General features: G+C 39.2%; 5 protein-coding genes across 5 annotated transcripts; 1 reads left to right on the forward strand and 4 right to left on the reverse strand.

Annotated features, from left to right (window-relative positions):
- Positions 1–54: 54 nt before the first annotated feature.
- Positions 55–4,381, reverse strand: LOC134654339 (uncharacterized). The gene is made up of 4 exons (XM_063509804.1): positions 4,243–4,381; positions 3,670–3,838; positions 940–1,137; positions 55–201 (listed from the first exon to the last, which is right to left on the reverse strand). Exons 1-4 carry the CDS (start codon positions 4,260–4,262, stop codon positions 55–57), a joined length of 534 nt encoding a protein of 177 aa, XP_063365874.1. The 5' UTR covers positions 4,263–4,381.
- Positions 4,382–5,026: 645 nt separating this feature from the next.
- Positions 5,027–7,636, forward strand: LOC134653825 (uncharacterized). Its single transcript, XM_063509188.1, has 5 exons — positions 5,027–5,170; positions 5,248–5,643; positions 6,061–6,295; positions 6,886–7,164; positions 7,482–7,636. Exons 1-5 carry the CDS (start codon positions 5,144–5,146, stop codon positions 7,568–7,570), a joined length of 1,026 nt encoding a protein of 341 aa, XP_063365258.1. The 5' UTR covers positions 5,027–5,143; the 3' UTR covers positions 7,571–7,636.
- A 374-nt stretch (positions 7,637–8,010) lies between these two features.
- Positions 8,011–10,056, reverse strand: LOC134654100 (zinc finger protein 792-like). The gene is made up of 4 exons (XM_063509525.1): positions 9,972–10,056; positions 8,621–8,705; positions 8,477–8,520; positions 8,011–8,202 (listed from the first exon to the last, which is right to left on the reverse strand). Exons 1-4 carry the CDS (start codon positions 10,041–10,043, stop codon positions 8,020–8,022), a joined length of 384 nt encoding a protein of 127 aa, XP_063365595.1. The 5' UTR covers positions 10,044–10,056; the 3' UTR covers positions 8,011–8,019.
- A 298-nt stretch (positions 10,057–10,354) lies between these two features.
- LOC134654340 (uncharacterized) lies at positions 10,355–22,138 on the reverse strand. The gene is made up of 25 exons (XM_063509805.1): positions 21,957–22,138; positions 21,540–21,683; positions 21,061–21,146; positions 20,454–20,552; positions 19,164–19,284; positions 17,482–17,557; positions 16,907–17,034; positions 16,100–16,255; positions 15,149–15,301; positions 14,348–14,508; positions 14,194–14,310; positions 14,040–14,156; positions 13,886–14,002; positions 13,732–13,848; positions 13,578–13,694; positions 13,424–13,540; positions 13,270–13,386; positions 13,116–13,232; positions 12,962–13,078; positions 12,808–12,924; positions 12,654–12,770; positions 12,500–12,616; positions 11,789–11,918; positions 10,957–11,073; positions 10,355–10,557 (listed from the first exon to the last, which is right to left on the reverse strand). Exons 1-25 carry the CDS (start codon positions 22,063–22,065, stop codon positions 10,355–10,357), a joined length of 3,087 nt encoding a protein of 1,028 aa, XP_063365875.1. The 5' UTR covers positions 22,066–22,138.
- A 2,355-nt stretch (positions 22,139–24,493) lies between these two features.
- LOC134654092 (enoyl-[acyl-carrier-protein] reductase, mitochondrial) lies at positions 24,494–26,025 on the reverse strand. Its single transcript, XM_063509516.1, has 2 exons — positions 25,664–26,025; positions 24,494–25,451 (listed from the first exon to the last, which is right to left on the reverse strand). The coding sequence occupies exons 1-2, from the start codon at positions 25,893–25,895 to the stop codon at positions 24,598–24,600; spliced, it is 1,086 nt and encodes a 361-aa protein (XP_063365586.1). The 5' UTR covers positions 25,896–26,025; the 3' UTR covers positions 24,494–24,597.
- Positions 26,026–26,320: the final 295 nt, after the last annotated feature.

Here is a 26,320-nt window from a genome sequence, read left to right on the forward strand (position 1 = left end):
ATAATGTTCCTGATAGTTGCAATAAGTACAGGACGTATCTTTTAACCCATTCTGTTATTTCTTTTTTCCTTTTGCCTGTGCTTTTGCTGGGGGTGGAGGAGGTGGTGGTGGAGGTGGAGGTGTTTCTGGTTCGGGTTCCGGCTCCGGAGGAAGTGGAGGGACTGAAGGATCTTCATCGGGATCAGTATAGAGGAAATCAGTCTGGAAATGAATCTAACATGTGGACAATGGCATAAGGTCAGTATGGGAAGACCGTCTATCAGGTAAGACGATCTACAAGCTCTTCCGTCGCTTCTAAATCTTGCGTTTGTACACCTCACTTACTCCATCCTACTCCACTTAAGTACATAAGATTGGTGGAGCAGAAGGTGCGAAGCTCTTCCTTTCTTTCTGACGGCGTCTGAGCGAAGTACGTATACAAATACGAAAGTTCTTGCCCAATGACGGTCTTCGCAACCAAAAATCTAAGTGCCGGTTTTCTCCACATTGAGCTTACGTAATTGTAAGTTATAAAATCGTCTATTATCATATTTATTTAAGTTTAGGTTAATCTTGGTGCGGTGGAGGCATATATATAGCTGGTCAAGCAAATCTTATCAGTAAAAAAAGGCGCGAAATAATAATTTTCAAATTTGCCGCCTTTTTCTACTGACAAGATTTGCTTGACCAGCTATAGTTTATCAAAGGACTGACGAAGGACTCATTTCAAACATAGACAGAGAGAATCATACTATCTTTGTCTTACACTAGTACTAGCACCCAAAAGAAAAGGATGAGTATCGTTTTTGTTGTTTTTATTTACTGACAATTTGGTTTCACCAACTGTAAGTAGCATGTTGCAGTGCAGTTGCGACTGCTTCATACATGCATTTGTAAAATTAAAAGTATTTTTATTGTTTTACTAGGAATGTCGGATAAATAACAATTTCTATAATATACCGGTATTTCGTAGAGTTCTGGCGCCATGGCAAATAAACTTTCAACAAAGTTCTCATAAACTATGTTTCCATCGCCACGTATATTCGCATCACGCAACATTTCTATAGTTTCGTCTCTATTGAATGCATCTTCGTAACTAGTAACTATCGATTCTACTTCTCCAAGCTCTAGGAAATTTCTCTTTTCCGTGTCAAAAACCTGCAAACGAAATATCACATACACCTTAAGCAATACTATAGTTCGTTTTTTTAGCATTAGAAATAAGGTAAACAACCTTGATGTGTCTTTTAATTGAAAAACACATATTAAAAATAAGTTACGGTAAATACAGCTGGTCAACCAAATGTTATCAGTAAAAAAAGGCGCGAAATTCAAATTTTCTATGGGACGATATCCCTTCGCGCCTACATTTTTCAAATTTGCCGCCTTTTTCTACTGTCAAGATCTGGTTGACCAAGTATATGTAACAATTATGAATCTAATACGATCTTTTATAGTCTTCTGCTTTCATAAGTAATAGTTACTGATTTTTTTAAAGTGTTTTTCAATTAAAAGACATGTCAAAATCGCTTACCTTCTTTCAAGTTCTTTCTAATGCAAAAAAAAAAACGAACTATAGGTACCTACAAATAATGTTTTTTGTTTTCGGGCAAATTCGTTATTTATCCCTCGTGCATTATAAAGATCCGAGCAAGCTAAAGATTGCAAAATTCAAAAAGAGGAGCTTGAGCGGTGCGAGGCTTTCAAGGCAGAAGAGGTGACCAAACCTCGCTGCAATTTGAAAGTCATAAATTTTTCACCACTCCAGTGCGAGGAAAATGCTAAAATTCCTCAAAATTGGCAATAAATTATTTTCCACTCTAGAGTATAAATTGCAACTTTTACCCAGTGAGTAAATAATACCTAATATAGGGGAAACTGGGGAGGGTTGATCACCCCTTTTGTTTTTAGCATACATTTTCTTAACTATTTGTAGTATTGAAAAACTTTATAGACCATACGATTCAGAATTTATCTCTTCATTAATAGTTTGAATTAGAACAGATTTGTGCAATAAATTAGACCATTATTTAATGAAAACCCATACTGTTGACTTTTACCATGTGTCCCCTATGTAAGGGAGACTTGTTTACCCCTGGTCGGGAGCCTTGATCCTAGGGGGATCAAGTGACCCTGGTTCTTGGGACATATGGTAAACAGATTTTTACCATGTCTCCCCATACCAGATTCTCATTGATTATATAACTAGGATCGCTATTAGCAATGCATCTATAATTTGTAAAATACACAGCAAACATATTTAAATTGCATCTTCCATGCTTTGAAGTTGTATTTCCGGTAATCAGATGTCTAAGCCGAAGGGATCAAGTCTTCCAGATTTGGGGACACTTGGTAAAAAGATTTTAAGCGGCAATGTCATATTTCGAGGGTAGTATCTACATTAATTTATTCACTTTATCTACAGAAAATTAATATATGAAGATATCTAACACATATTAATCCATAATCTTATACTTTTAAAAAACAATGTAATCGTATTATCCATAAAACAACATAAAATAGGGAATCAATTTTTGAACAAAAAAAAAAGTAAAAAAAAAACAAAAATCTAAGTTATGAACATAAAATTTCTTGTAACAAGCTAAATTTTTTAAAGTTATTATGAAGGTATTTTTAGCGTCAGATACCTACAGCAATTTTAAATTTTTTACCTATCTCTAGTCGTTATTGTTTACTATAATAAATAATTTTAGAAATTTACTGCTCACGTTTCGAGGACGGTGTTTGAGCTGCATAATCCTAAAATCCTTTCTATGGACTGTCGGTTCTATAGTACATAAGGTCGGAAAGCCATTGAAATAGCATTTCATCCATAAAAACAAATATCGCCGGTTGAAAACCAAATATCGTTATAAGTGTTGTTTGTCGACCGAGTAACATCCCCTGTGTGTAATTTGTGTAAAACGTTTAACTTGATAAACAAGACCAAGTGCGGGTAGTTCGTAAAATGTTGATGTCAACTTTAGTTAGTCTTTTCAAAGGCCACGGGGATAATTCCGTTTTCGGAGTTCGGAGTCGGTTGTATAATTAAAAACTGAATTATACGCCATTAAATCCCGTTTTAATAAACATTAATCAGTCAAAAACCTTGAAAGTTTAAATCAGTGTTTCTCTGGTCGTACTTTTGCGGCATGATTTACTAAAGAAAAGAAAATATTTATGATAGCTCTATGAATCATTTTGTAAGTAAATTTATTACAATGTATATACTTGATCGCTTTGGGGGTGACATGATCCCGGAATCATATCTCCCCTGAAAAAAAAGACAAAGTCTCCCCATACATAGTAAGATTATAAAACGTGCCGTACTCGAAACGTGTGTTCGCGTATATCAATGTAATCCAAGTTAATCATCACTTCAATAAACAACAAATAAAATAAGCACACTCACTAACATCATTTCCATCTCATATTATAAAATAAATCCAGTTAAAGCTTACCGAAAATGTAATATAGTACGCAGAAAATCTTTCACCGTCCGCCATTTTTGAACCACTGACTTTTCCGATACAGTGCCATGACAGAACGTGAAGTTAGGAACGAATGAATGAGTGTTACCAGTGCAAAAAAATGTATCTCGTTTGGTTTGATTAAAAATGAAGTTTACCAAGTGTCCCCTAGGGATCGACCCTCCCCACCCTCACCTACCTATACATGACCTATACTTACTTGAAAAGCCAAAAGTAATTCATGTTTGATTTCTGCTTCTTTAACTCGTTTATGTAACATGTAAATAACTTGCTCTTTTGTCAATACTCTAGTCACCCCAGCCTTCAAAAGTTCTGCGTCAGCCATGATTTCCATATATGTAGGGTAATTGAAATGTCGTCTATGATATCTGTTAACAATAGCATTTTCGTATCATACTTTTAACACTATTTTCTTCTGCTATAATAATAATTGTTAAATTATGTGCAACCACAGTAAATACTGCGCTTATCCTTAAAAACAAAATTATTTAATTTTTTATTTTTTTTATCTTTACTTTTTCATCAAGGCTGATTGATTACGCTGTAAGTAACCTGCAGCCTGCAGCGTGTCTGTGGTTCAATTACTTCAATTAAGGTGTAAAGAAAGGTACATGGAAGTCTATGAGCATTCGAGCAATAAGTATGTGCACTAAAAAGTTGAAATTCTACTGAGCACTTTCGTTTTTTTACTATTTAATTATGATTCTAGGTATATTTATGTACTCTACTTTTTCAATCCCAGGAATTCTATAAAAGTTTCAATAGATATTACGTTAATAGGTTCTCCATCATTTATAGTTAATAAAGGTTGGGCTTTCTCATCAAAAAAATCTATTATTTCGTTTAGTTGTTCTTCTGTAAACCGCGGTGTAACATTTTTTAAGGGATCGAAGGGATTAAACACTGCCATTTTAATAAAAAAATGTAAATATCACAAAAATATGAAACACTGAATAATTGTACAAATGTTGAATGAATACTTAATATATTTTTAATTGACAAACTTGACAATGTATGTCAAATAAAAATTGGTTTATTTATTTTCTATAGCCTGTCAAGCCATTTCCGTCAGTAGAAATAGGCGGAGTAAAAAAAGCGCAAAGGGTTTTTTTTTTTAAATCTTTATTTATTTATAGAGGGTTTTTACAAATACCACCCTCATAGTGGCTCTCTAATGAAACTACAACAATCTAACTTTCACTATTTCTAATTTGTAAGATGGCCTTGACCATATTATAAAGCGCAAAGGGTTGTCGTCCCATAGAAAATTCGAATTTCGCGCCTTTTTCTACTGACAAAGTTGTTTGACAGACTATATAATAATATATTTTGATTCACCCGAAAAAGTGTGGAGGGGGCTTTACGTGTGAGCAAATCCCGAACATCGCGGTGCACTGTGGACAATGAATGGTGCCATTAGATTTGATACAAAGAGTAGTATAAAAATTTCTCGGCTTCCAATAACATTTCAGAACGTGCCCCGTAAATGTCACTGTCACTGTCATGTCAAATTTATTTGCTTGGACCATTGGACATTTGTTTTATGTTGATTTTTGCGGTAAAATACTTGGAAAATAAACTTTATTGTTGTTTTTTTTTTATTAAGTATAGAATAAGAAAGAAATCCTGTAACAAAATTTTCAAAGCAAACCACAATTTGTTTGGTACATATAATGTTTGAATCCGACGATTTCGATCAGGTAATTTCGTTTACTTAATTGTACCAAATTGTTGTGTATATTTTCTAGGTCAGTCGATTTTAATTCGATATTTTCAGATCTTGTCACAGTTTGATTTTCCTGATGTCACGACAAAGGAAACGCAAAATATTGCACGTGACTTGGGCAGTGAAAGGAGCATACCGGTTAAGCAAGATAGTTCAGGCAATGTAGCTAATCAGCCTCTTAAATGTTCTAACATTGCTAGCCCTTCCCCACCACAGCAAAAAACAGTTCGGAAAATAATTGAAGAGGTTGACACATGTAGCACAGAACCTATAAGAAATAGTGTGAACTCAGAAAATATTTCACCAAAACACACAAAAAGAAAAATGATTAATTCATATTTTGATCACAATGCCAAAAGAAAGTTTCCGGGGCCAGCTGGCCTTCTCAATGGTAACTTTGAAGAGAGTAAAGATGAGACAATTTGTCACATGGAGTTATTTTCACAGGTAATTTGCACAGTTGATGCGTGTTATTTTACTATAAATTAAATGTCAATTTTTTAACATCAGTACTGGACCATAAATGTTGATATTAAGCCCCGTCTCCATGGCAAACCATTGAACATTGGCTCACGCGGCAGCCACGCGCAATGGATACCGGGCACATCGAGTTGACTCGCGTGGCAGCCCGGTATCCATTGCGGGCGGCTGCCGCGCGAGCCAATGTTCGATACGATATGGAGACGGGGCTTTAGAGATCCTATCTATCTAACTAATTAGCTTTGAATACTTAAACACCTTTGATATAGGTTTAGATGGAATCAGTCAAATGTCCATTCATTTCCTTAACCACCAAAATAAGTAAGAACAATTGTATTATGTTCCTTTGAAAAAAAAAAGTATAACCCTAAATTTTATTTTTAGGATGTGGATTTGTCAGACAACTATTTTGGTGAGAAATTTGATACAGAAATATGGAGAAGACTCTCAGAAGACATACAAAGATCTAATTTAGGTGCCATTGACTCTATCAAATCTGTGAAGGAGCAAGCATTGGCTGGGCACTTGAGGAGACGGAAGGCTCAGGTTGTGACTGCTTTCGTTGAAACTGTTGATAGATCGGCTACAGACCCACTTATAACATTGAGAGATACTAGTGGTGAGAAAAGTATTTATTTTAACAAGCTTTTATTAGGTCGACCTGTATGTAACTATGTAATGGAATCTAAGGTAACAAATTTAACCATTTTCCAAGGATTGTAGCGTCATGAATTTTGGCAGCTGTATGTAGTTCTGATGACAATACAATAATATGGTACTGTTGAACTGATCTGATGATGGAGACAGGAGGTGGCCATAAGAACTCTGTGATGAAACAACGCAACCTAATTGTGTTAGGGGTTTTTAGAATTGTCTCGATGAGTATTAGTTGTCTGTCGTAAGAAAAGTACAGTCAGCGATAAAAGCTTGTACCAAAAATGAAATTTTTGCCAAAAACTTATTTATTTGTTACTGATAGGTCAAATGAATGTCATACAATAAAGATTAATAAAGAAAAAGAAAACTATATGAAACTGACTTTGACATTTTGATTTGGCAATTTAAACATTAAAAAAAAACTCACAACTCGAACAATATATGGAAACTATTTATTTCTCTGCATATTCAATAGTATGGATATCTCTATATTAACTCGAAGAAAAAAAAAACGGTACTTACTGTAAGCAAATATTTGTCTTCTATTTCCAGGATGTATCAAATGCACACTCCACAGAGATGCATGGTCTACATTTGCCCCCTACATTGTCTCAGAGTACTGTGCGTTAGTGTTAAGAAGACCTACAGTCCTCACCACTGGCAGTGCCTTCAAAAAGCATTACTTGAACATCACACTGAGTAATATTCATGCTATATACAGTTCTGCAGTGCTTCATGAAGATCCTGATAATAAGCCTTTGCCTGATGGATATGATTTAGAATGTGATAATGATATGACAGTGATTAGAAGTGTACAATGTGCAAATTTAGGTAAGTTCATCAACAGTGTGCTCCTTAGAAGAACTTGTAAGTGACAAGTTAAACCTTTACCAAATACAAAGCCATAATGGCGGATACGATATTCAACTCTATTGACAGCTATTAAAGTTCTAATATCAACGAATATTTTTCATTACATGCATGTATTAATAAGGGGTTAAAAGTATTGTTACCTATCTAAATATGCTTAATCACTTATTTTTTATTTATTTAGTTTAAGGAGTACTATCGTGACGATAGTACTCCTAGACGATAGTATCGTCTATCAACTATATAAACATTAATTAATGAATATTGTATTGTTTCAGATAAAGACCCACTCTGCAATGAAACCTCTAATGATACCAGTGATTTGCTAGATGATCTAGATAACATATTTACTGATGATTTGTTTTAGAATTATATGTGATCTGATCTGTTATGTTATAATCTCATCATATTATTACACAATTATGTTTAAAAATGTATTTAATTTCATAATAGGGTCGTGGTCCCAAAATCCAAAATGTTTAAGTGGCAAGAGACACAAGACGGACAAGAGTTAATTTCGCGTTTTTTAATATTATAGTAGAACCCATTATAAATAAATACCTCAAATTTCAACGCAATGCGATATTGCCTCATGTATGAAGGCCGCAAAAATATCTGCCACGATTTTATGTAGAGCCATAAGAGCGTGTCACATATTTTGCGGCCTTCGAAGAGTAACATATTATTGCAAGTGACTGTACCATCTCAGTTATGTGCTAATACAACTTTTTTATAGCCTTATTGTGTCCCACAGCCAGACTATTGCCTCCCATTCAGCAGACGCGTCTAAAAATAAATAAAACAAACTTTTTTAAATTATTTATCCACTTTAATATGGCTCTTCATAATATGTTTCAACAGCGTGGGAGCATGGTGGAAGAAACTGTAGCATATTTTACATTTGTATACTCTTTTCTTGTCGTCTGGGTTTTCGCTGTCCACCGGCGCCATGTGGGTCTTCACGTGTCTTTGACAGTTGTTCAACCTTTGGAACTTGGCCTGAAGCATAAAAACAGAAAAAGTAACAAAGTTTCAGGCATAGTACGATTATTCGACTTGAACAAATACGTCAGTAAAACTTGGACTTTGAACTTTGGCAAAGAGTGACTCGTCTTGAAACATCAAAACGTAATTATTTTAAAAATGTCTTTCATTTTTTGTAAAACCTAGATTGTGGTGATTTGAAAAATGGTTAAGCATTATAATTCTTGCTAATAACTAAATAAGTAATTACTGACTTAGAAATTAATTAAATTTTACTTATGATACTTACATTACATTGCATACAGGCAAACGTTCTTGTTTTATTGAGAGGATCTGAAAAATAATAACATATTTATACAAAAGTATCGTGTTTTTAATGGGATCGCTCATCATCTATTTATTTGAAAAAGTGGTTTTTAGTAAACGAAATTACCGGCTAGAACAAGGATTCCATTTTTGTTGTGATTTTCTTCTAGTGTGTCTATGGTCAATTTGTCATCAGTATCCATTTTATGAGCCTGCAAAAACGAAGCGGCATTTTAACCTATATAATTAAGCTGATAAGCAATTAACTATCGAATGAAATACAATTGACACTGGCATTAGGATTCATTCACTAACATACAAAAAAATCTAATATGTGATATCATCATATCACTCTCGGATCTGAATATCGCGGTGCAAGTCCCACAGGCGTAGCCTAACTTTTGTTTTCTGGTTCCACATCGGTAGATGCGTTCAGTGGCAGAGCTGGACTGTGTTGATGTGTGATATTACCTCTCGAATCTCTCGATGTGTTGAGGCCGTTCTCTGATCTGAATATCGCGGCACAGGTCCCGCAAGCGTAGCCGAAGATAAGTGTTTTCTGGTTCTACATCGGTGGAGGCGACAGCGGCAGAGCTGGACTGTGTTGATGTGTGATAATACCTCTCGAATCTCTCGATGTGTTGAGGCCGTTCTCTGATCTGAATATCGCGGCACAAATCCCGCAAGCGTAGCCGAACAGAGTGTTTTCTGGATCCACATCGGTAGATGCGTTCAGCGGCAGAGCTGGACTGTGTTGATGTGTGATATTACCTCTCGATGTGTGTTGAGGTCTTTCTCTGATCTGAATATCGCGGCACAAGTCCCGCAATCGTAGCCGAACATAGTGTTTTCTGGATCCACATCGGTAGATGCGTTCAGCGGCAGAGCTGGACTGTGTTGATGTGTGATATTACCTCTCGATGTGTGTTGAGGTCGTTCTGATCTGAATATCGCGGCGCAGGTCCCGCAAGCGTAGCCGAACATAGTGTTTTCTGGTTCTACAGAGGCGTGCAGCGGCAGAGATGGACTGTGTTGATGTGTGATATTACCTCTTGATGTATTTTGAGGTCCTTCTCTGATCTGAATATCGCGGCACAGGTCCCGCAAGCGCAGCCGAACATAGTGTTTTCTGGTTCCACATCGGTAAATGCGTTCACCGGCAGAGCTGGACTGTGTTGATGTGTGATATTACCTCTCGATATGTGTTGAGGCCTTTCTCTCATCTGAATATCGCGGCACAGGTTCCGCAAGCGCAGCCGAACATAGTGTTTTCTGGTTCCACATTGGTGGAGGCGTTCAGTGGCAGAGCTGGACTGTGTTGATGTGTGATATTACCTCTCGATGTGTGTTGAGGTCGTTCTCTGATCTGAATATCGCGGCACAAGTCCCGCAATCGTAGCCGAACATAGTGTTTTCTGGATCCACATCGGTAGATGCGTTCAGCGGCAGAGCTGGACTGTGTTGATGTGTGATATTACCTCTCGATGTGTGTTGAGGTCGTTCTCTGATCTGAATATCGCGGCGCAGGTCCCGCAAGCGTAGCCGAACATAGTGTTTTCTGGTTCTACAGAGGCGTGCAGCGGCAGAGATGGACTGTGTTGATGTGTGATATTACCTCTTGATGTATTTTGAGGTCCTTCTCTGATCTGAATATCGCGGCACAGGTCCCGCAAGCGCAGCCGAACATAGTGTTTTCTGGTTCCACATCGGTAAATGCGTTCACCGGCAGAGCTGGACTGTGTTGATGTGTGATATTACCTCTCGATATGTGTTGAGGCCTTTCTCTCATCTGAATATCGCGGCGCAGGTCCCGCAAGCGTAGCGAACATAGTGCTTTCTGGATCGACATCGGTAGATGCGTTCAGCGGCAGAGCTGGACTGTGTTAATGTGTGATATTACCTCTCGATGTGTGTTGAGGTCTTTCTCTGATCTGAATATCGCGGCACAGGTCCCGCAAGCGTAGCCAAACATAGTGTTTTCTGGTTCCACATTGGCGGAGGCGTTCAACGGCAGAGCTGGTATGAATATCCTTTCTGAATGCTGCGTGCTTGATAGTTCCAGGCCTGAGGTGGAAAACGTAATTATTTTAAGTAATTTATTCTGCCATGAGGCCTAGATTCAAATTTAGTCAAAATAGTTACGAATATGAAACAATCTACGTACTTTTTTGTAGGTATAGTTGTGTTCTTTGCATTGCCAAAAGCATAAGACATAAGCTTTACACTGTAGATAACAAAATATTTAAAAAAAGTAACTCTAAGATTGAGATTGATTGAAAGTAACTCTCTTGATTGTTTTGGCTATTTGCGGACATAGATAAGTCCTCTTGGCATACGATGTCAATCTAACCCGTACAGTCGTATGACTGTGCGGCCGTGAAGGCCTGAAAATGCTTCGAGCGCCAATTCAACGACTTCTAAGCGGCAGAACTAGCATGTAGATAGGTAATAGGTATAACTCACGTCGCTTATTTAAAGTGACCGATGTCCGCACAATGTCTTGCAGTCGAATCTCGTGGATGTGAATGTGCAGAAAGTTGTGGTCCACTCCAGAGTAGTTGTCTAGTGATTGTGAGAGCTCTGCAATGACGTTGGTCCATTAGTATTAGTCCATTCGATATCCAACCTTATTTCATTTACATAAGGTCGATTTCCATCTTTTGCTGTAACTTGTTACTGTAAATAGTCACTGTAAGAAGTACTAAGGAAATGTTTTCCCTCTTGAATTCCCTCCGCTCCGGACCGTTTCTGCCATGTGTAATAAATGTGGCTTTCTATCAGAAAAGGATTCTTATGCTTCATGTGCAATAAGGACCATTCTATCAGAATTTCTGATGGAATTTGAGGTAAAACGGACCTTATTGACAACTGGTCTGGCCTAGTGGGTAGTACCCTGCCTGTGAAGCCGTGGTCCTGGGCTCGAATCCCAGTAAGGGCATTTATTTGTGTGATGAGCCTGTGCTCATAAATATCTGTATATTTGTTCCTAAGTTTTGGTTGTTTTCTATGTATTTGTATATTATATATATCGTTGTCTGAGTAATACCCACAACACAAGCCTTCTTGAGTATACTGTGGGACTTAGTCAATCTGTGTAAGAATGTCCTATAATATTTATTTATTTATTGCACTTGAAGCTTAACCCCTCGTATGCTTAGACACGGATCCGTGCGTGGGAATTTTAATCTATTGTTGTAAATGTCAAGGTCACTTTTTCAATGATCAAATTTGACAGGCCGCATACGAGGGGTTAAGGACCCGTCTGTAATGGAAAGCCACAAATAGTTAAAATTACCATCTTTCGCAGTAGCGTATAGTTCTGGCCGGTGAACGAATCGCCAAGTGTTTTCCATGGCCACCACCTCTCCAGTCACCAACGTGGGCAGGCTCTCTATAAGATTAGCATCTTCATGCGTCACCACTACCTGGAATTAGATTTATTTATATATCAGAGTATATTTTTTAATTGGAGAAAAACTAAAAGGCGCGAAATTCAAGTTTCTATGAGAAGTCAACTCTTCGCGTCTACATTTTTTTCAATTTGCCGCCTTTTTCTACTGACAAAGTGGGTGTGCCATATTGCATTTATGAAGTGTCGTCTCATATCAAATAAACACTGTAGTTTATTATTTGTGGGAAGGGTCCCCAATCCCCATGCTTCAAGTGCAATAAGGATGTTTCCATCTGATATTTCATAAGAAATTCTGATAGAAAGGTCCTTATTGCAGATGAAGCATAAGGATCCTCCTCTGATGGAAAGCCACATTTGTTTAGGTATACGTCAAATCGATGACCTGGAAACATGAGATATGACACCTTATGGCAACAGTCACAAAGGTTGTGTGACTTGTGTGTGACAACGCTCTATGAATCTGATATTAACAGTCTCTAACACCGACACACCGACACAGATTTAACAGACCGATTGCAATATTTCTGGCCGGGTACCTACTATACTTCAAGGAAGTCTCCGTGAAGCATATCCTGAACATGCCGTCTAGTTTACCTTAGTGACGAGCACGTTGCGGTTGGCCACAGCGGGCTTGACCGCCGGCAGCCGCACCAGGTTCCGGATGACCTTCCCAGCGAACGCCACATTTTCGGTGCTGTACTTCACGGTGCTCTGGAGAAATACATTCTGAACGTGCCGTCTAGTTTACCTTAGTAACGAGCACGTTGCGGCTGGCCACAGCGGGCTTGACCGCCGGCAGCCGCACCAGGTTCCGGATGACCTTCCCGGCGAACGCCACGTCCTCGGTGCTGTACTTCACGGTGCTCTGGAGAAATACATTCTGAACGTGCCGTCTAGTTTACCTTAGTGACGAGCACGTTGCGGCTGGCCACAGCGGGCTTGACCGCCGGCAGCCGCACCAGGTTCCGGATGACCTTCTCGGCGAACGCCACATTCTCGGTGCTGTACTTCACGGTGCTCTGGAGAAATACATTCTGAACGTGCCGTCTAGTTTACCTTAGTGACGAGCACGTTGCGGTTCGCCACAGCGGGCTTGACCGCCGGCAGCCGCACCAGGTTCCGGATGACCTTCCCGGCGAACGCCACATTCTCGGTGCTGTACTTCACGGTGCTCTGGAGAAATACATTCTGAACGTGCCGTCTAGTTTACCTTAGTGACGAGCACGTTGCGGCTGGCCACAGCGGGCTTGACCGCCGGCAGCCGCACCAGGTTCCGGATGACCTTCTCGGCGAACGCCACGTCCTCGGTGCTGTACTTCACGGTGCTCTGGAGAAATACATTCTGAACGTGCCGTCTAGTTTACCTTAGTGACGAGCACGTTGCGGTTCGCCACAGCGGGCTTGACCGCCGGCAGCCGCACCAGGTTCCGGATGACCTTCTCGGCGAACGCCACATTTTCGGTGCTGTACTTCACGGTGCTCTGGAGAAGCACATTCTGAACGTGCCGTCTAGTTTACCTTAGTGACGAGCACGTTGCGGCTGGCCACAGCGGGCTTGACCGCCCGCAGCCGCACCAGGTTCCGGATGACCTTCCCGGCGAACGCCACATTCTCGGTTCTGTACTTCACGGTGCTCTGGAGAAGCACATTCTGAACATGCCGTCTAGTTTACCTTAGTGACGAGCACGTTGCGGTTCGCCACAGCGGGCTTGACCGCCGGCAGCCGCACCAGGTTCCGGATGACCTTCCCGGCGAACGCCACATTCTCGGTGCTGTACTTCACGGTGCTCTGGAGAAATACATTCTGAACGTGCCGTCTAGTTTACCTTAGTAACAAGCACGTTGCGGCTGGCCACAGCGGGCTTGACCGCCGGCAGCCGCACCAGGTTCCGGATGACCTTCCCGGCGAACGCCACATTCTCGGTGATGTACTTCACGGTGCTCTGGAGAAATACATTCTGAACGTGCCGTCTAGTTTACCTTAGTGACGAGCACGTTGCGGTTCGCCACAGCGGGCTTGACCGCCGGCAGCCGCACCAGGTTCCGGATGACCTTCCCGGCGAACGCCACGTCCTCGGTGCTGTACTTCACGGTGCTCTGGAGAAGCACATTCTGAACGTGCCGTCTAGTTTACCTTAGTGACGAGCACGTTGCGGCTGGCCACAGCGGGCTTGACCGCCGGCAGCCGCACCAGGTTCCGGATGACCTTCCCGGCGAACGCCACATTCTCGGTGCTGTACTTCACGGTGCTCTGGAGAAATACATTCTGAACGTGCCGTCTAGTTTACCTTAGTGACGAGCACGTTGCGGTTCGCCACAGCGGGCTTGACCGCCGGCAGCCGCACCAGGTTCCGGATGACCTTCCCGGCGAACGCCACATTCTCGGTGCTGTACTTCACGGTGCTCTGGAGAAATACATTCTGAACGTGCCGTCTAGTTTACCTTAGTGACGAGCACGTTGCGGTTCGCCACAGCGGGCTTGACCGCCGGCAGCCGCACCAGGTTCCGGATGACCTTCCCGGCGAACGCCACGTCCTCGCTGCTGTACTTCACGGCGCTCTCCATGAAGCACATTCTGAATATGCTGTCTAATTTGTCGTCACCTGAGATAGATAAACTAAATTTCATATAGTAATTGAACTTTTAACCTTATTCCTATAGTTTTAAAGCAAATAATAGGCCTTTTCATATGTGTCAGATGTTTTAAGCAGCGTCCAGGTAACGACACTTGCGTTCGTGGCTGTGTACGCGTATGATTCATGTACATATGTATATTTTCTAAATCAAATTTCTATTACACCTTATGTGTATAATTGCAGGAATTCTATAGTAATTTAAATTGTATTTTTTCCCTTATTTTCTCGTAATGCATGTTAATTATAAGATGTAATTATTTTTGAAAATATGTGTCCCGCCGAGTTTGTTGCCGGTCCCATATTGGGATACCCTCCTCCAATTGAGGGGGGATTTAAATCTTCTCGGGGCAGAGGTGTAGGGTTGGAGCCGGTCTACCTAGCTTTATTTGACGTTCATAAGCGCATTGTAATTATGCCTACTTGAATAAACTATCTTTTATCTTTATCTTTATCTTATTTATACGGGAGAGGATCCCTCGTCCACACACGCGGCAGGTGTATGCTCCTCCACGTGGGCGGGGGGAGGCCTAATAAAGTCGTAAATTTCTACAGTAGATAATTAGGGTCGATTAAACTAATCTACAATACGTCCTACGTAGTCACTTACCCAAATCGCTAGACCCAATCGAGTCTGAAATGCTATCCATGTCTGCATCGGAATGTTGGGTTTCATCGGCAACATGTTCGTCTGGTTTGATGACCCGGCAAACCAGCCTCTTTCCATTTTTAGTTTTTCCTAATACAATCTTATCTGGAATATCTGAAATTAAAAGTTTAGAAATTATATACTTCATTGACTTTGGGATACTTCAGATAGGTTCAGGCAACAAGGCAGACCACGCATTGAAGAGTTAAGTAACCTTTTAAGCTCAATAAGAAATAATGCGTAATTCGTACACATAGGTATTCTGAGAAACTCACTGGTACGCTCCAAGGTTCTAACTCATGTTCAGCGCTTGACTTCATTCCATAGTTTCTTGTACTATTTGTTGCGAGAAATCGTATGACATTATCGTTCGTTTAGCGGCCGCATTTTTATCGCTTGTCACTTTTAACAAGTATGTAAGTGTGAAAGTGACGGGCATAGTGACAGGCTGACAGGCGATATAAATGGAACCATGCTGCGCCCGCAGGTGTGACAATTATTTGAATGTCTAAATTCTAAAGCAATATATTTTCATAAATGGGAGAAAAAACTCGGATAACACCCGAACAAGATTAGGAATTATGTTTAATTACGTATGATAGTGTTTATACGATAATTTTATTATTGGACCATATTTGGGTGGCTTTACGGCAGCGGTCGGCAACCTTTTAGCAGCCAAGGGCCACATAGTAGTTAACGAAGTTGAAGCGGGCCGTACTTTGTTAATATTTATGACTTTATTAGACATTGTCGATTGTTAATATTTATGACTTTATCAGACATTGTCGATTGTCAATATTACCTACCTACAAAATAGCCAGGGAGGCTCGCGGGCCGCAAGTGACAGGTTCAGGGGCCGCATACGGCCCGCGGGCCGCAGGTTGCCGACCGCTGCTTTACGGTATAGTTTACCTTTTAGACAGAAGTCTGTGCGTATTCGTAAAACATTCTCATCTTTCCAGTTGTCACAAACCCCGGAGTAAAGGTTTTCCACCAGAGCTTTATTACGAGGGTCTGTTTTCTCTGCGATAGGTTTCTCGTCCCATTGGGATTTCTCATGTTTTAGATCTGCAAACAAATAATTAAATATATTGAACTAGGTAATATTTTTTTTTATTTATTCAATCGAATATTATCAGCCAGATTAACACAAATATAAAACGGAGTGGGCAAATTCGCATCTGTGAGACCCTTTTCTTTCAATATATATTCCCAAGGTAATAAAAAGGATTGGCTTGCTTGAAGTCCCCTTAAGGCTGTCTTTCCACTGAGTCGGAGCTGAGACGAGACGATTATCAACCAATAGAATCACTTGTCATCTCCGCTGGATTACAACCAATGCTATGGTTGATTCCCGTACGTCTGCATTTGCACTCATCTTCGACTCAGCAACCACAACACTTCCGTGAGACATTTTCGTAGAATTGAAGACATGACTTAATAAGTTATATTTCATACTAGCGGCCCGCCCCGGCTTAGCACGGGTAGTTCAACGAATTTACACAAGACCTTTACAAATTATACACCAAAACCTTTCTCAAGAACCACTCTATTAATAGGTGAAAACCGCATGAAATCCGTACGGTAGTTTTTGAGTTTATCGCGAACATACAGACAGACAGACGCGGCAGGGGACTTTGTTTTATAATATGTATTGACTACACAATGCACACTAACCTTTATTATGAATTAATAAGTTATATTTCATACTAAACTAACCTTTACTATCAATATTATCATCCACCATCAAAGATAATTCTGACTCTTCTACTTTGTTTTCATTCTGAGCACAATCCAGTTTCTCCATGTCCATTTCATTTAGTGGCGGATACTCTATCTTTAGCAGGCTAAAAAAATACATTAATTTAGTTACATAAATAAATAGAGACTGAAAATTACCACACAAAGTCACGGGCCTCATTTTTGTACAGTTCTCACTCGTCAGCTGTAGAGTTGGTTGACCCCCCTGCATAGAAACATTGTATAAATGGGGAGTCGATATCTCTGCAGCTGACTGTACATTACCAACTCACAAAACGACCTACAAAACCTTATACGTCACAATCGAATGTAAGCTATACTAAAGAGCTCACTAGATGGCGCTGTTCATCAATTTTAAATAAGTTGTGACATAGAGAAAAAAATACATAGATTGCTTACTCCAAACATCAGTTTTGGTACCAAAAAGACTATTATTTTCATTGTCTACATCTAGCATCGAGTAGCGGAACTGTATGGAGTGAGCATTCTTGTCTTACTATATTTCTATATGGTTATGGTGAGTTATCACTTACCCGGGTTCAGTTTCAGTTACCCTGGCTTCAGTTCCACTAGGGGCGGTATCTTCTGTTTTCAGCTTTTGTATTAATTCTGCAATTAAAAAAAAATATCAGACTTGAATTAGCAACATGAAAAAAACTCGGAAAATTGGTTGTAAATATTATCGTCCGATACCATCATAAGTGTTTTGGTCTGTATAAGATCACGAATGTCCCAAGTCATATAAAGTAAATCACCTTTAGACTGGCACCCTAAACCTGTATGTTGGCACCCATTTTTTTTACAGAAAAATCACCATTACTGTCTTTAAACAAGGTTGAAGATGTAAAACTTTTGTTTTATTTTTTGTCACGAATAAACGCTCTCTATTCTATTCTAAAACTGAAGGGGCGGTAAAAATATAGGTAGATTTATTTATCCTACCATAACATCACAACTTTTTTTTTCATTACCTAGAGGGTAGTTATTAAGGTATGTATAAGGGCGAATCACCTTTTAGACCGACACTAATCTGTCCACAACATTTAAACTTCATTCTAAAGCCGCGTCTCGATATCGCGCGGCCGCCGCGCGAGTAATGTTCGACCGCGGCAAACCTGTATTTTGGCTCGCGAGCCAAGTTCGGCGCCATCTTGAACTATAGCGCGGCGGCCTCGCGCGGCAGGCGATCCGATGAATCCGACGATCGATCAGTTTGTACTCGGGAACCATGGACGTACGTCGTCGTGCTGCTGCCGCTTATATAATTATTTATCATATTATTCACAAGAAACCTAAACGGAAAGTTCGATGGTGGATGAAAAAGATGTTTATGAATAGAATACTACATGGTGGTGTGAGACTTATGGAAGACATGAGATATAAGTTGATGTTACATTACAATTGTGAAATAAATTGTGAAATCACAAGAATGACATCAGATTACGAACTGTTAAAAGCATTAATTCCATGCATCACTTCTTAATGATCTGTTGCGATAATCACTACATTTACTATTCCATAGAAACTGTTTAGTTCCGTATAATTTAATTAAAGTACGACACTTTTCATTATCCATGTCTACTGCCGCGCTCGCGAGCCAACTGAAATATGTACACATCCGTCCCAACTGCGCGCGAACATTCCTTTGCCGCGCGCCGAAACACCGACAATGAATGGTTCGTCGCGAGCCGCGTTCGAGCGAGCGAATGATCGAGTTGGCTCGCGAGCCAGCCCGGTATCGATTGCGCGCGGCTGCCTCGCGAGCCAATGTTCGATAGCTTGCCGCGCAATATGGAGACGGGGCTTAAAATTTCGCTTATAAATAATATACAGGGTGCTTCCTGTAACATGAGCAATAAATTAAACTAAAGGCTGTACTCCTCAAACTGACCAACATTTGTTCAGCAACTATTACTTTAAAATCATTTTATGTAATGGGTTAAAACAACCGATTTGCTCTCTGATAGACCTAAAATGTAGACAAATAAATATTAAATTGGAAACCTGATTTCTTGGTAATTCCATAGATAGGTTTGATAACGCCCGCACCCCTAGCACATGATTGGCGCGACAGTATCTCGCGGCGAGACCCGTCTTTTTCTAACTCTGTTAATAAAAGAGGGACGGGTAGTCTATCTCGCCGAGAGATACTGTCGGCAGAGACGTGAAATGTGTCGGTCCAAATGTTAATTCGCCCGTAAAACAAACAACATACTTCCGTTATTAGTTATGTCGTGTAGCCCTAAAGTGTCTAGGACATACACCTTCTCGTTCGTTTCTAGTAAAATCCAGCCCTTCTGTTCCAGTATGTGATATTGCTCATCTGTCAGAGTTATCTGTAAACACAAGAATGTTGTCTCATTAGCCGTACCACGAGTTGGCGTTTCACATTTAGTTACTGCGTGAACAAGATCGCATTCCCTCTCTATTGCGCCAATCTATCAGTGCGAGCGAGATGGACTTATTCATAAATACTCACTTTGAAACTTAAATGTATATTCGTCCAAATCGGCAAAACATTTATTTATTTTATTGTTATTCTATAAGTCCTAAATGTTTTAAAATATTAAGTTTTATCATTATGTTTGATCTTACTCCTCCTGTTAACTAACAATTCGTAAATCTTATTGCAAAGATGTAAGGTTAGTTAATTGTTACAATGAAAGTCTTTGTTATTGTAATTTGAATCACCTTGCTTACAAATTAAAGTCGACATTTTAATGACAAACTAAGGAATAATTCTGGTTCATCCATATACTAGGTTGTTAGGTACAGTCCCCCACACGGGATTGTTACGCCATTTAGGGTCCTAGCTAAATTGGTTGTTCCATACTTACGCTATGGAATGTCTAATTTAGCTAGAACCCTAAATGGCGTAACAATCACGGAGTGTGAATGTACATGTGTTTTCTCAAAAATGGACGGCAAAGTCGACGTTGCCGGTTAAAAAATAGGTCGCGAAGTGTGTAGTTTATGGTCATTCTAAAAATTAAAAAGTTAAAAACATTGCAGTCTCGATTTCGGGACTGCAATGTTGCATACAAATTCCATTATTAAACGAGTTCCAAACTTTTTAAAACTTTAAATGGCCATATCAAATGAAGGCATAGGTCCATTAAACAGCCAAACAGATGATCAGCACTTATTATTATGTATTATAATGTTGGTACCGCGACTATTTAGGTGTCTCAAATACGTTGGCGTATTTTCAGCAGAAAAATACACTTCTATTTTTTTTAAGGCGGCAAGTAAATCTTTTTAATGGTTTTACTTTTCTCTGTGAAAATTAGAATGTTGCTTCTGTAAAATATTTATATTTCTTGCACCATTTTTGAGAAAAGCACTATATATGACTCGGCTGGAAGGCTACTTGCTGGCTTCGGATTCAATTAAACGGACTCCCAAGGTCATCCGTTTAAAACGAATCCTCAGCCTGCAAGTACATAGCTACTTCCGAACCTCGACAATAATGTACTATTATCTAGTAATTATCTGAATTGCTTACCTCTGTTAAGTTATTTCCCGACATACCATCCTGCTTATTAGTTTCACTGACAGAGTTATCTGCTTGCAAGATTGGTTTTAGTTCAACTTTGGTTCTTACCTGAAATACAGTTACAAATATTTTTTGTGCTTATTTTAGTCTTACACAATTAAGTTCTTAAATCAAATTTTAGCTCAATCAGATACCAAGTATACTAACAAGTTATCACAAAATAATTTACTACTTTTGACAGGTGCACAGTTTCGCGGGTACATGTTTTTTATGATACATTGAAAGTTAATCAATAGCTTGTAAAAGTAAAATGAAATATACCAACTAGTTTTTTTTTTACCAACAATTGGTTCAACACTTTAACCAGTTTAGTAGTTATCAGGAGTCAGTTATGAATGAGTCAGTCATACTCTTTCAAACATCCATCATAAGAAAATAAATCTTTACAATCAGTCATAGATACAGTCAGCAGCAGAAGTTGCTAAGCGGGTGAGGTGTTCATAATTACCTTGATGCACTCTTATTCTCTTAACAATAAAGTCACGTCAAGATTTTTTTAACACCTCACCCACTTAGCAACTATTGCTGCTGACTGTACTTGTATAAGGAGAAATACCTGATCTACTGGAGCCTCAGCTTCAGGTTGTAAAAGGTAGCTGTTAGCATACAAATTGTTGGTTCCTTCTGGTATGCTGAACTGGTCTGTGCAAAGCATGAAATATTATTGTTCACTTAAAATAAAAACATTTGTTGAACCAAGACTATATCTATAAATTGTATTGCTTTAGTTATATATTTTTTTAAAGGGAGAATTATTATTAAAGAATATACGGAGTATCATTGTTTATCTCAAGAAATAGTTCCAAAAAAGTTTATTTTAAAAGTCATAAAATAATATGCAGTTATTTATTACAATACCTACATTTTTGGGCCTCTTGTGAGTTAAAAACGGATTTAAAAATGGAAAATAAACAAGATTCTGGGTAGGCTCGCTCCATCATAGGCCACGTCTTCGCCTCGGCTAGTCTGTGGCCATGAGTAGGCCCGTTATATAAAAAAAAAGATCATCATCATTTGGTTTCCTCTAGAAATTACCTGGTACAGAGATCATTTCAGTAGTTGTGTCAATGTCAACATAGAACTGCTGCGGAGCCACATCCAGCATGGTGCAGGCTTGCTCTCCCTCTAGAACTTCCTGGGTGTCTTGCACTTGAGTCACATATTGCACTTGTCTGTTAACTGTAAAACATTTTTTATAGCACAAATATACCTGCCCCTAAGTTTTGATTACCCGTGGAATGCCCCTCATATTGATGAAATGGTTTGTGCTTGTAACTGTAACAGATAAGGCAAAAAATTACCAATTCCAAAAATAATCTGCACTGCTGGATCATGCTGGGCAGGCCACGGCTTAAAGTGAATTTCAATTTCATAGTCTATTGTTATTTGCTAGATATCGACATATTCTTCCGCTATATATAAAATATAAGTCGTCACTGTGTAAAAACTTACTAAGAAACGTCCCATCGTCTTGGACAACAAAGAACTGATAGGGTTCCGCTTCTGTACTGCTTCCAGACGCAGGTAAGAATTCGTAGGTTTCATAGTTCTCTTTATCCATAATTTAAAATAAATCTGGGGTTTAAATTTATTTTGGTCACCGAGCAAATACGGAGAAACAAACCGGTGTTCGGTTTATAATATAATACTTTATACAAGGAACACGACGACTAAACGTAAATTATAAATAGTTTACCGATTTATAAATTGGTTGATATCAGAATTCAATAGAAATATGAATAAACACAATACTTAATTTAATTTTTGCAAAATTTTAGTCAGCAATCGATTGCTATTCTTGATGATGATGATGACAGCTGTCACTCTTAACGCATACCAGCTGTATTTTTCTTGGTCCTCTTTCAGACCGGGATGTGGTCCAAATTGGGTCCAAAACAAGAGTATTATAATACATAGGACAGTCCAAAATGAGTTACGATATCTAGCCGGTCAAACAAGTTTGTCAATGGGAAAAAGGCGCATAATTTAAATTTTCTATGGGACAATTACCCTTTGCGCCTACATTTTTTTAATTTGCCGCTTTTTTCTACTGACGGAAATGGCTTGATATATACTAGTTAAGGGCGCGTGTACACGGTGCCGTCTCCGCGCCGCCGCCGCACAGGCCCTAAAGCTAGCCAAGCAGATCTTGTCAGCAGAAAAAGACGGCAAATTTGAAAAATGTGGCGCGAAGGGGTATCGTCCCATAGAAAATTTGAATTTCGCGCCTTTTTCTACTGACAAGATTTGCTTGACCATCTATATTTGTTTTACAAGGCGACAAAATTGTTGTTACACCTCTCGTGCTAAGATACCCAATCATGCGAAAGATCCCAAAGTTGAACCACAAGCGTAGCGAGTGGTTCGAAAAATGAAATCTTGAGCGTTGCGAGGGTTTCAAGGCACGATGGTTAAACAACCACCACCACCGAGTGAAACACAAAATTTTTCACCACACAAGGAAAATACTAACTGTAAAATATCAAACAAAAATCAAAGCAAATCGATTCAAAATAAATGTAATTAAATATTTATCATTCAAAATCATGAGGTCTAGTCATCTAAGTTTATGGCATTTCTTTGTCCTAATTTATTAAGTTTAAAAAGAAGTTTTAGAAATTTAAATCACAAGGACGCATTTAACTAACGACTTATTGGTTGGGTCAGTTGTTTAGATAGGTAGGTAAGTAAGTAAATAAGTATAGGTGAACCAGGATCTATTGAGGGTGCGCCATGTTGCGGAATTTCACTGGAACTAATTTTTTCATACTACACTGAATTGTCACCCTATACATGAGAATAACAGCGCCCTCTTGACAATTATCATATATTACTGGTCAGGCTATAACAGCTACGCTACGCTCTTAAAGCAATGTAAAATCGAACACATAATTGAGGGCCGAAAAAGCTTCACAATGACATGTATTCCTGAAAGCATAGTCATAATACTTAAGCATTACAGGTACATACGTAGGCGCTCTAAACTTCCCCATAACTATCAGCTCTTGTATATATTTATAAGTAAATTCTTTCTCTACATTAGTTGTATTTTGATCCCAATTAGACAATAAGAATCTGTGAAACCAAACATCATTGCGCATGTATTGGTTTACAGGTAGACAGTAAGCTCCTCCATAATATACCATGTCTCCGCAGCGTTCAAGAAGAGTGAGCATAACATCTTCATATCTCCCACCTATACAATTAAGTGCTAATGTTGGTCGCTGAAAACTTAAACCACAACATGCCAATTCTTCAGCTTCCTCAAGGGTATAAACTTTTGTAGCACCTATACTTAACAAGTGTTCTTTGACAGATTCATACCCACAGTGGTTTGCAACAATATTAAGCGTGTTAACTCCCATGGCTTTACAAATCTGTATGACGCTTTGCCCAATAGCACTATTAGCACCATTTTGAACAACACATTGTCCGGGACATAGCTTTTGTTTCTTGAAGTCATTTAGCAATCTGTAGGCACTCACAGGTGCTACTGTAAGCATACTTGCTTCAGCTAAAGGTATGTTAGGAGGAACTTTATGGACATCACTTTCGTTGTAAATACCATAGTATCTCCATGATCCTAGCTGTCGGGTAGAAAGGACTACTCTATGGCCCGGTTCTACATAAGTCACTTTACGGCCAGTTTCTATTATATCACCGACTCCTTCATCTCCAGGCACATGGGGCAAGCTGGGCAAATCTGGATGTGTTCCTGTGAAATAAAAAATGTAATGAGTGCAAGTCACCGGTAATGCAATAAATTATCTGATTGTGAGCACACTGTACTCCTTAATTATAGTGTTGCTGAGCAGTGTGTCAGTTAAAGTTAAACCAAAAGCCTATAAGTATCGTTTATTACAGTTATAATGCTTTCAGGTGGAAAAAATAGCTACCTATTTTTTAGTGACACTACAGTAACTTCATTTTCTCTGCAGGCACTTCATATTTTTAAACTCTTGAATTGCTATGACTATAAAGAAACAGAATTGTAAAAATAATCAATTTTATTTAAACAAGCTTATGATGAAACATTAATTATGCCTGGTGTGTTACTACACAACATAAACTAAATAAACATAAACTTAATGATCTAACTAAAGTCTAAGATATATTTGCATCCAGTGAATCCTTTTGATGACAGGGCATTGCCAATGGCTTCCTGGAAGTTGTCAAATTTGACCAGCTTATGAACTGGACCTTTCAGTTTCTGGTCACACATCAAATTAACAATATCACACATCATTTGTTCTTTAGCTGCCTTATCAGCCTTTTCATTCCATTTTGTCATCCAAAATCCAAAGAATGACAAGTTCTTGAAAATAAATGCAGAAGTTGGAATTGTGACAGGTTCTCGAGACATGCCTCCGTAGGTGACCATAGTACCAGAATGTTCCAAGTGCCTTAACAAGTCTGTGGTACTCTTTCCACCCACACAATTAAGAGCCAAAGTAGGTTTGGCAATAACCTTATCTTTGAATATAGTTGTGGTCCTTAACTCCTCTTCAGTGAGTACATGGGTAGCTCCAAGGTCCTCCAGAAATTTCTTTAGGTCATTTATGTCAGGCCTCTTTCTAACAACAGCAACATTTTTGACACCCCATGCCTTACATAGTTGGATGACATTTTGTCCACAAGCCCCATTGGCCCCGTTTTGGATAACAACCAGTCCATCTCTGACTGGTTTAAAATCAGTAAGCATTCTGTATGCCGTGCAGGGATTGACCGTGAGTGTGGCTGCCTCAACCAGCCCTAAATTATCTGGCACAACCCTGACTACATCTTTAGAGAATGTGGCGTAATTCCTCCAAGTTCCCTGAACTGGTTTTGTCACAATAATCTTGTTTCCTGGACAAATGCCATCAACTTTTTTACCAACATCTTCTACAATTCCCACACCTTCGTTACCTGCAATTGATGGCAGATCAACCTTGACCGGATACTTTCCTAAAACAACATAAAAATGTCACGTATTAAAGGCAACCAACTAGATAGATGTAAACATCTAGCAATCATCTGTAAACAGATAAAAAAAACAAAAAGAAAAATACCTTACGTCTTTTCTTCATGCAACCATAATAAAGTGAAAAATAAAAACACCACAAAAAGCACTTTATGAAAATATGCACAATAACACCTTAAACTTGTTACTGTAATACCTTGTATGGTGTTTATATCGGCAGGGTTAACAGGGGCAGCTAGCATTCTGACGAGTACTTCCAGATCCCCTAGCTGTGGTACAGCAGCTTCCCGGAACTGCACAACACACATAGGATCTCCAAATTGGTGGTAGACTAACTGTTTCGACATCAAATTTCGCACCGGTATGTGCCTTGTCGCGTAACATTTTGTCGTTCTTAATAAAAGATGTCCTAGAGGAAGGAGGGCCATGGCTTGCTTCTGTAGGATTACACAAAATTTGCAGCTTTTTTTACTATCCTTTATAAAGGTTTATATCATTTTTTTATCAATAAATTACGACATATTTGTGATAAATAAAACAAATGACAATGACATTAGACTGACAGCCATATTATGACGTTTAGATTGCATTGCTACCAACTTTGTGTGAAAAAATAACTTATTTCCGTAAGTAGAGTCTAGACGAGCTGGGCAAATCGACCGATTTGATTAGGAAAATAATTGGCGCCAATCTCATCTAGCGTCCACACGTACACAGATTTAATTACCAATTTGCATTCCATAGATACTAACTTCGAAAATTGGCATTTTTGTGTCCGCACCTGCTGATTTGATCGGGGAATCAAATTGGCCATTGCGTCCGCACGGCCTGATTCGATCGGACAATTTCATCA

This window comes from Cydia amplana, chromosome 14, assembly GCF_948474715.1.
Source record: "Cydia amplana chromosome 14, ilCydAmpl1.1, whole genome shotgun sequence".
NCBI lineage: Eukaryota > Metazoa > Arthropoda > Insecta > Lepidoptera > Tortricidae > Cydia > Cydia amplana.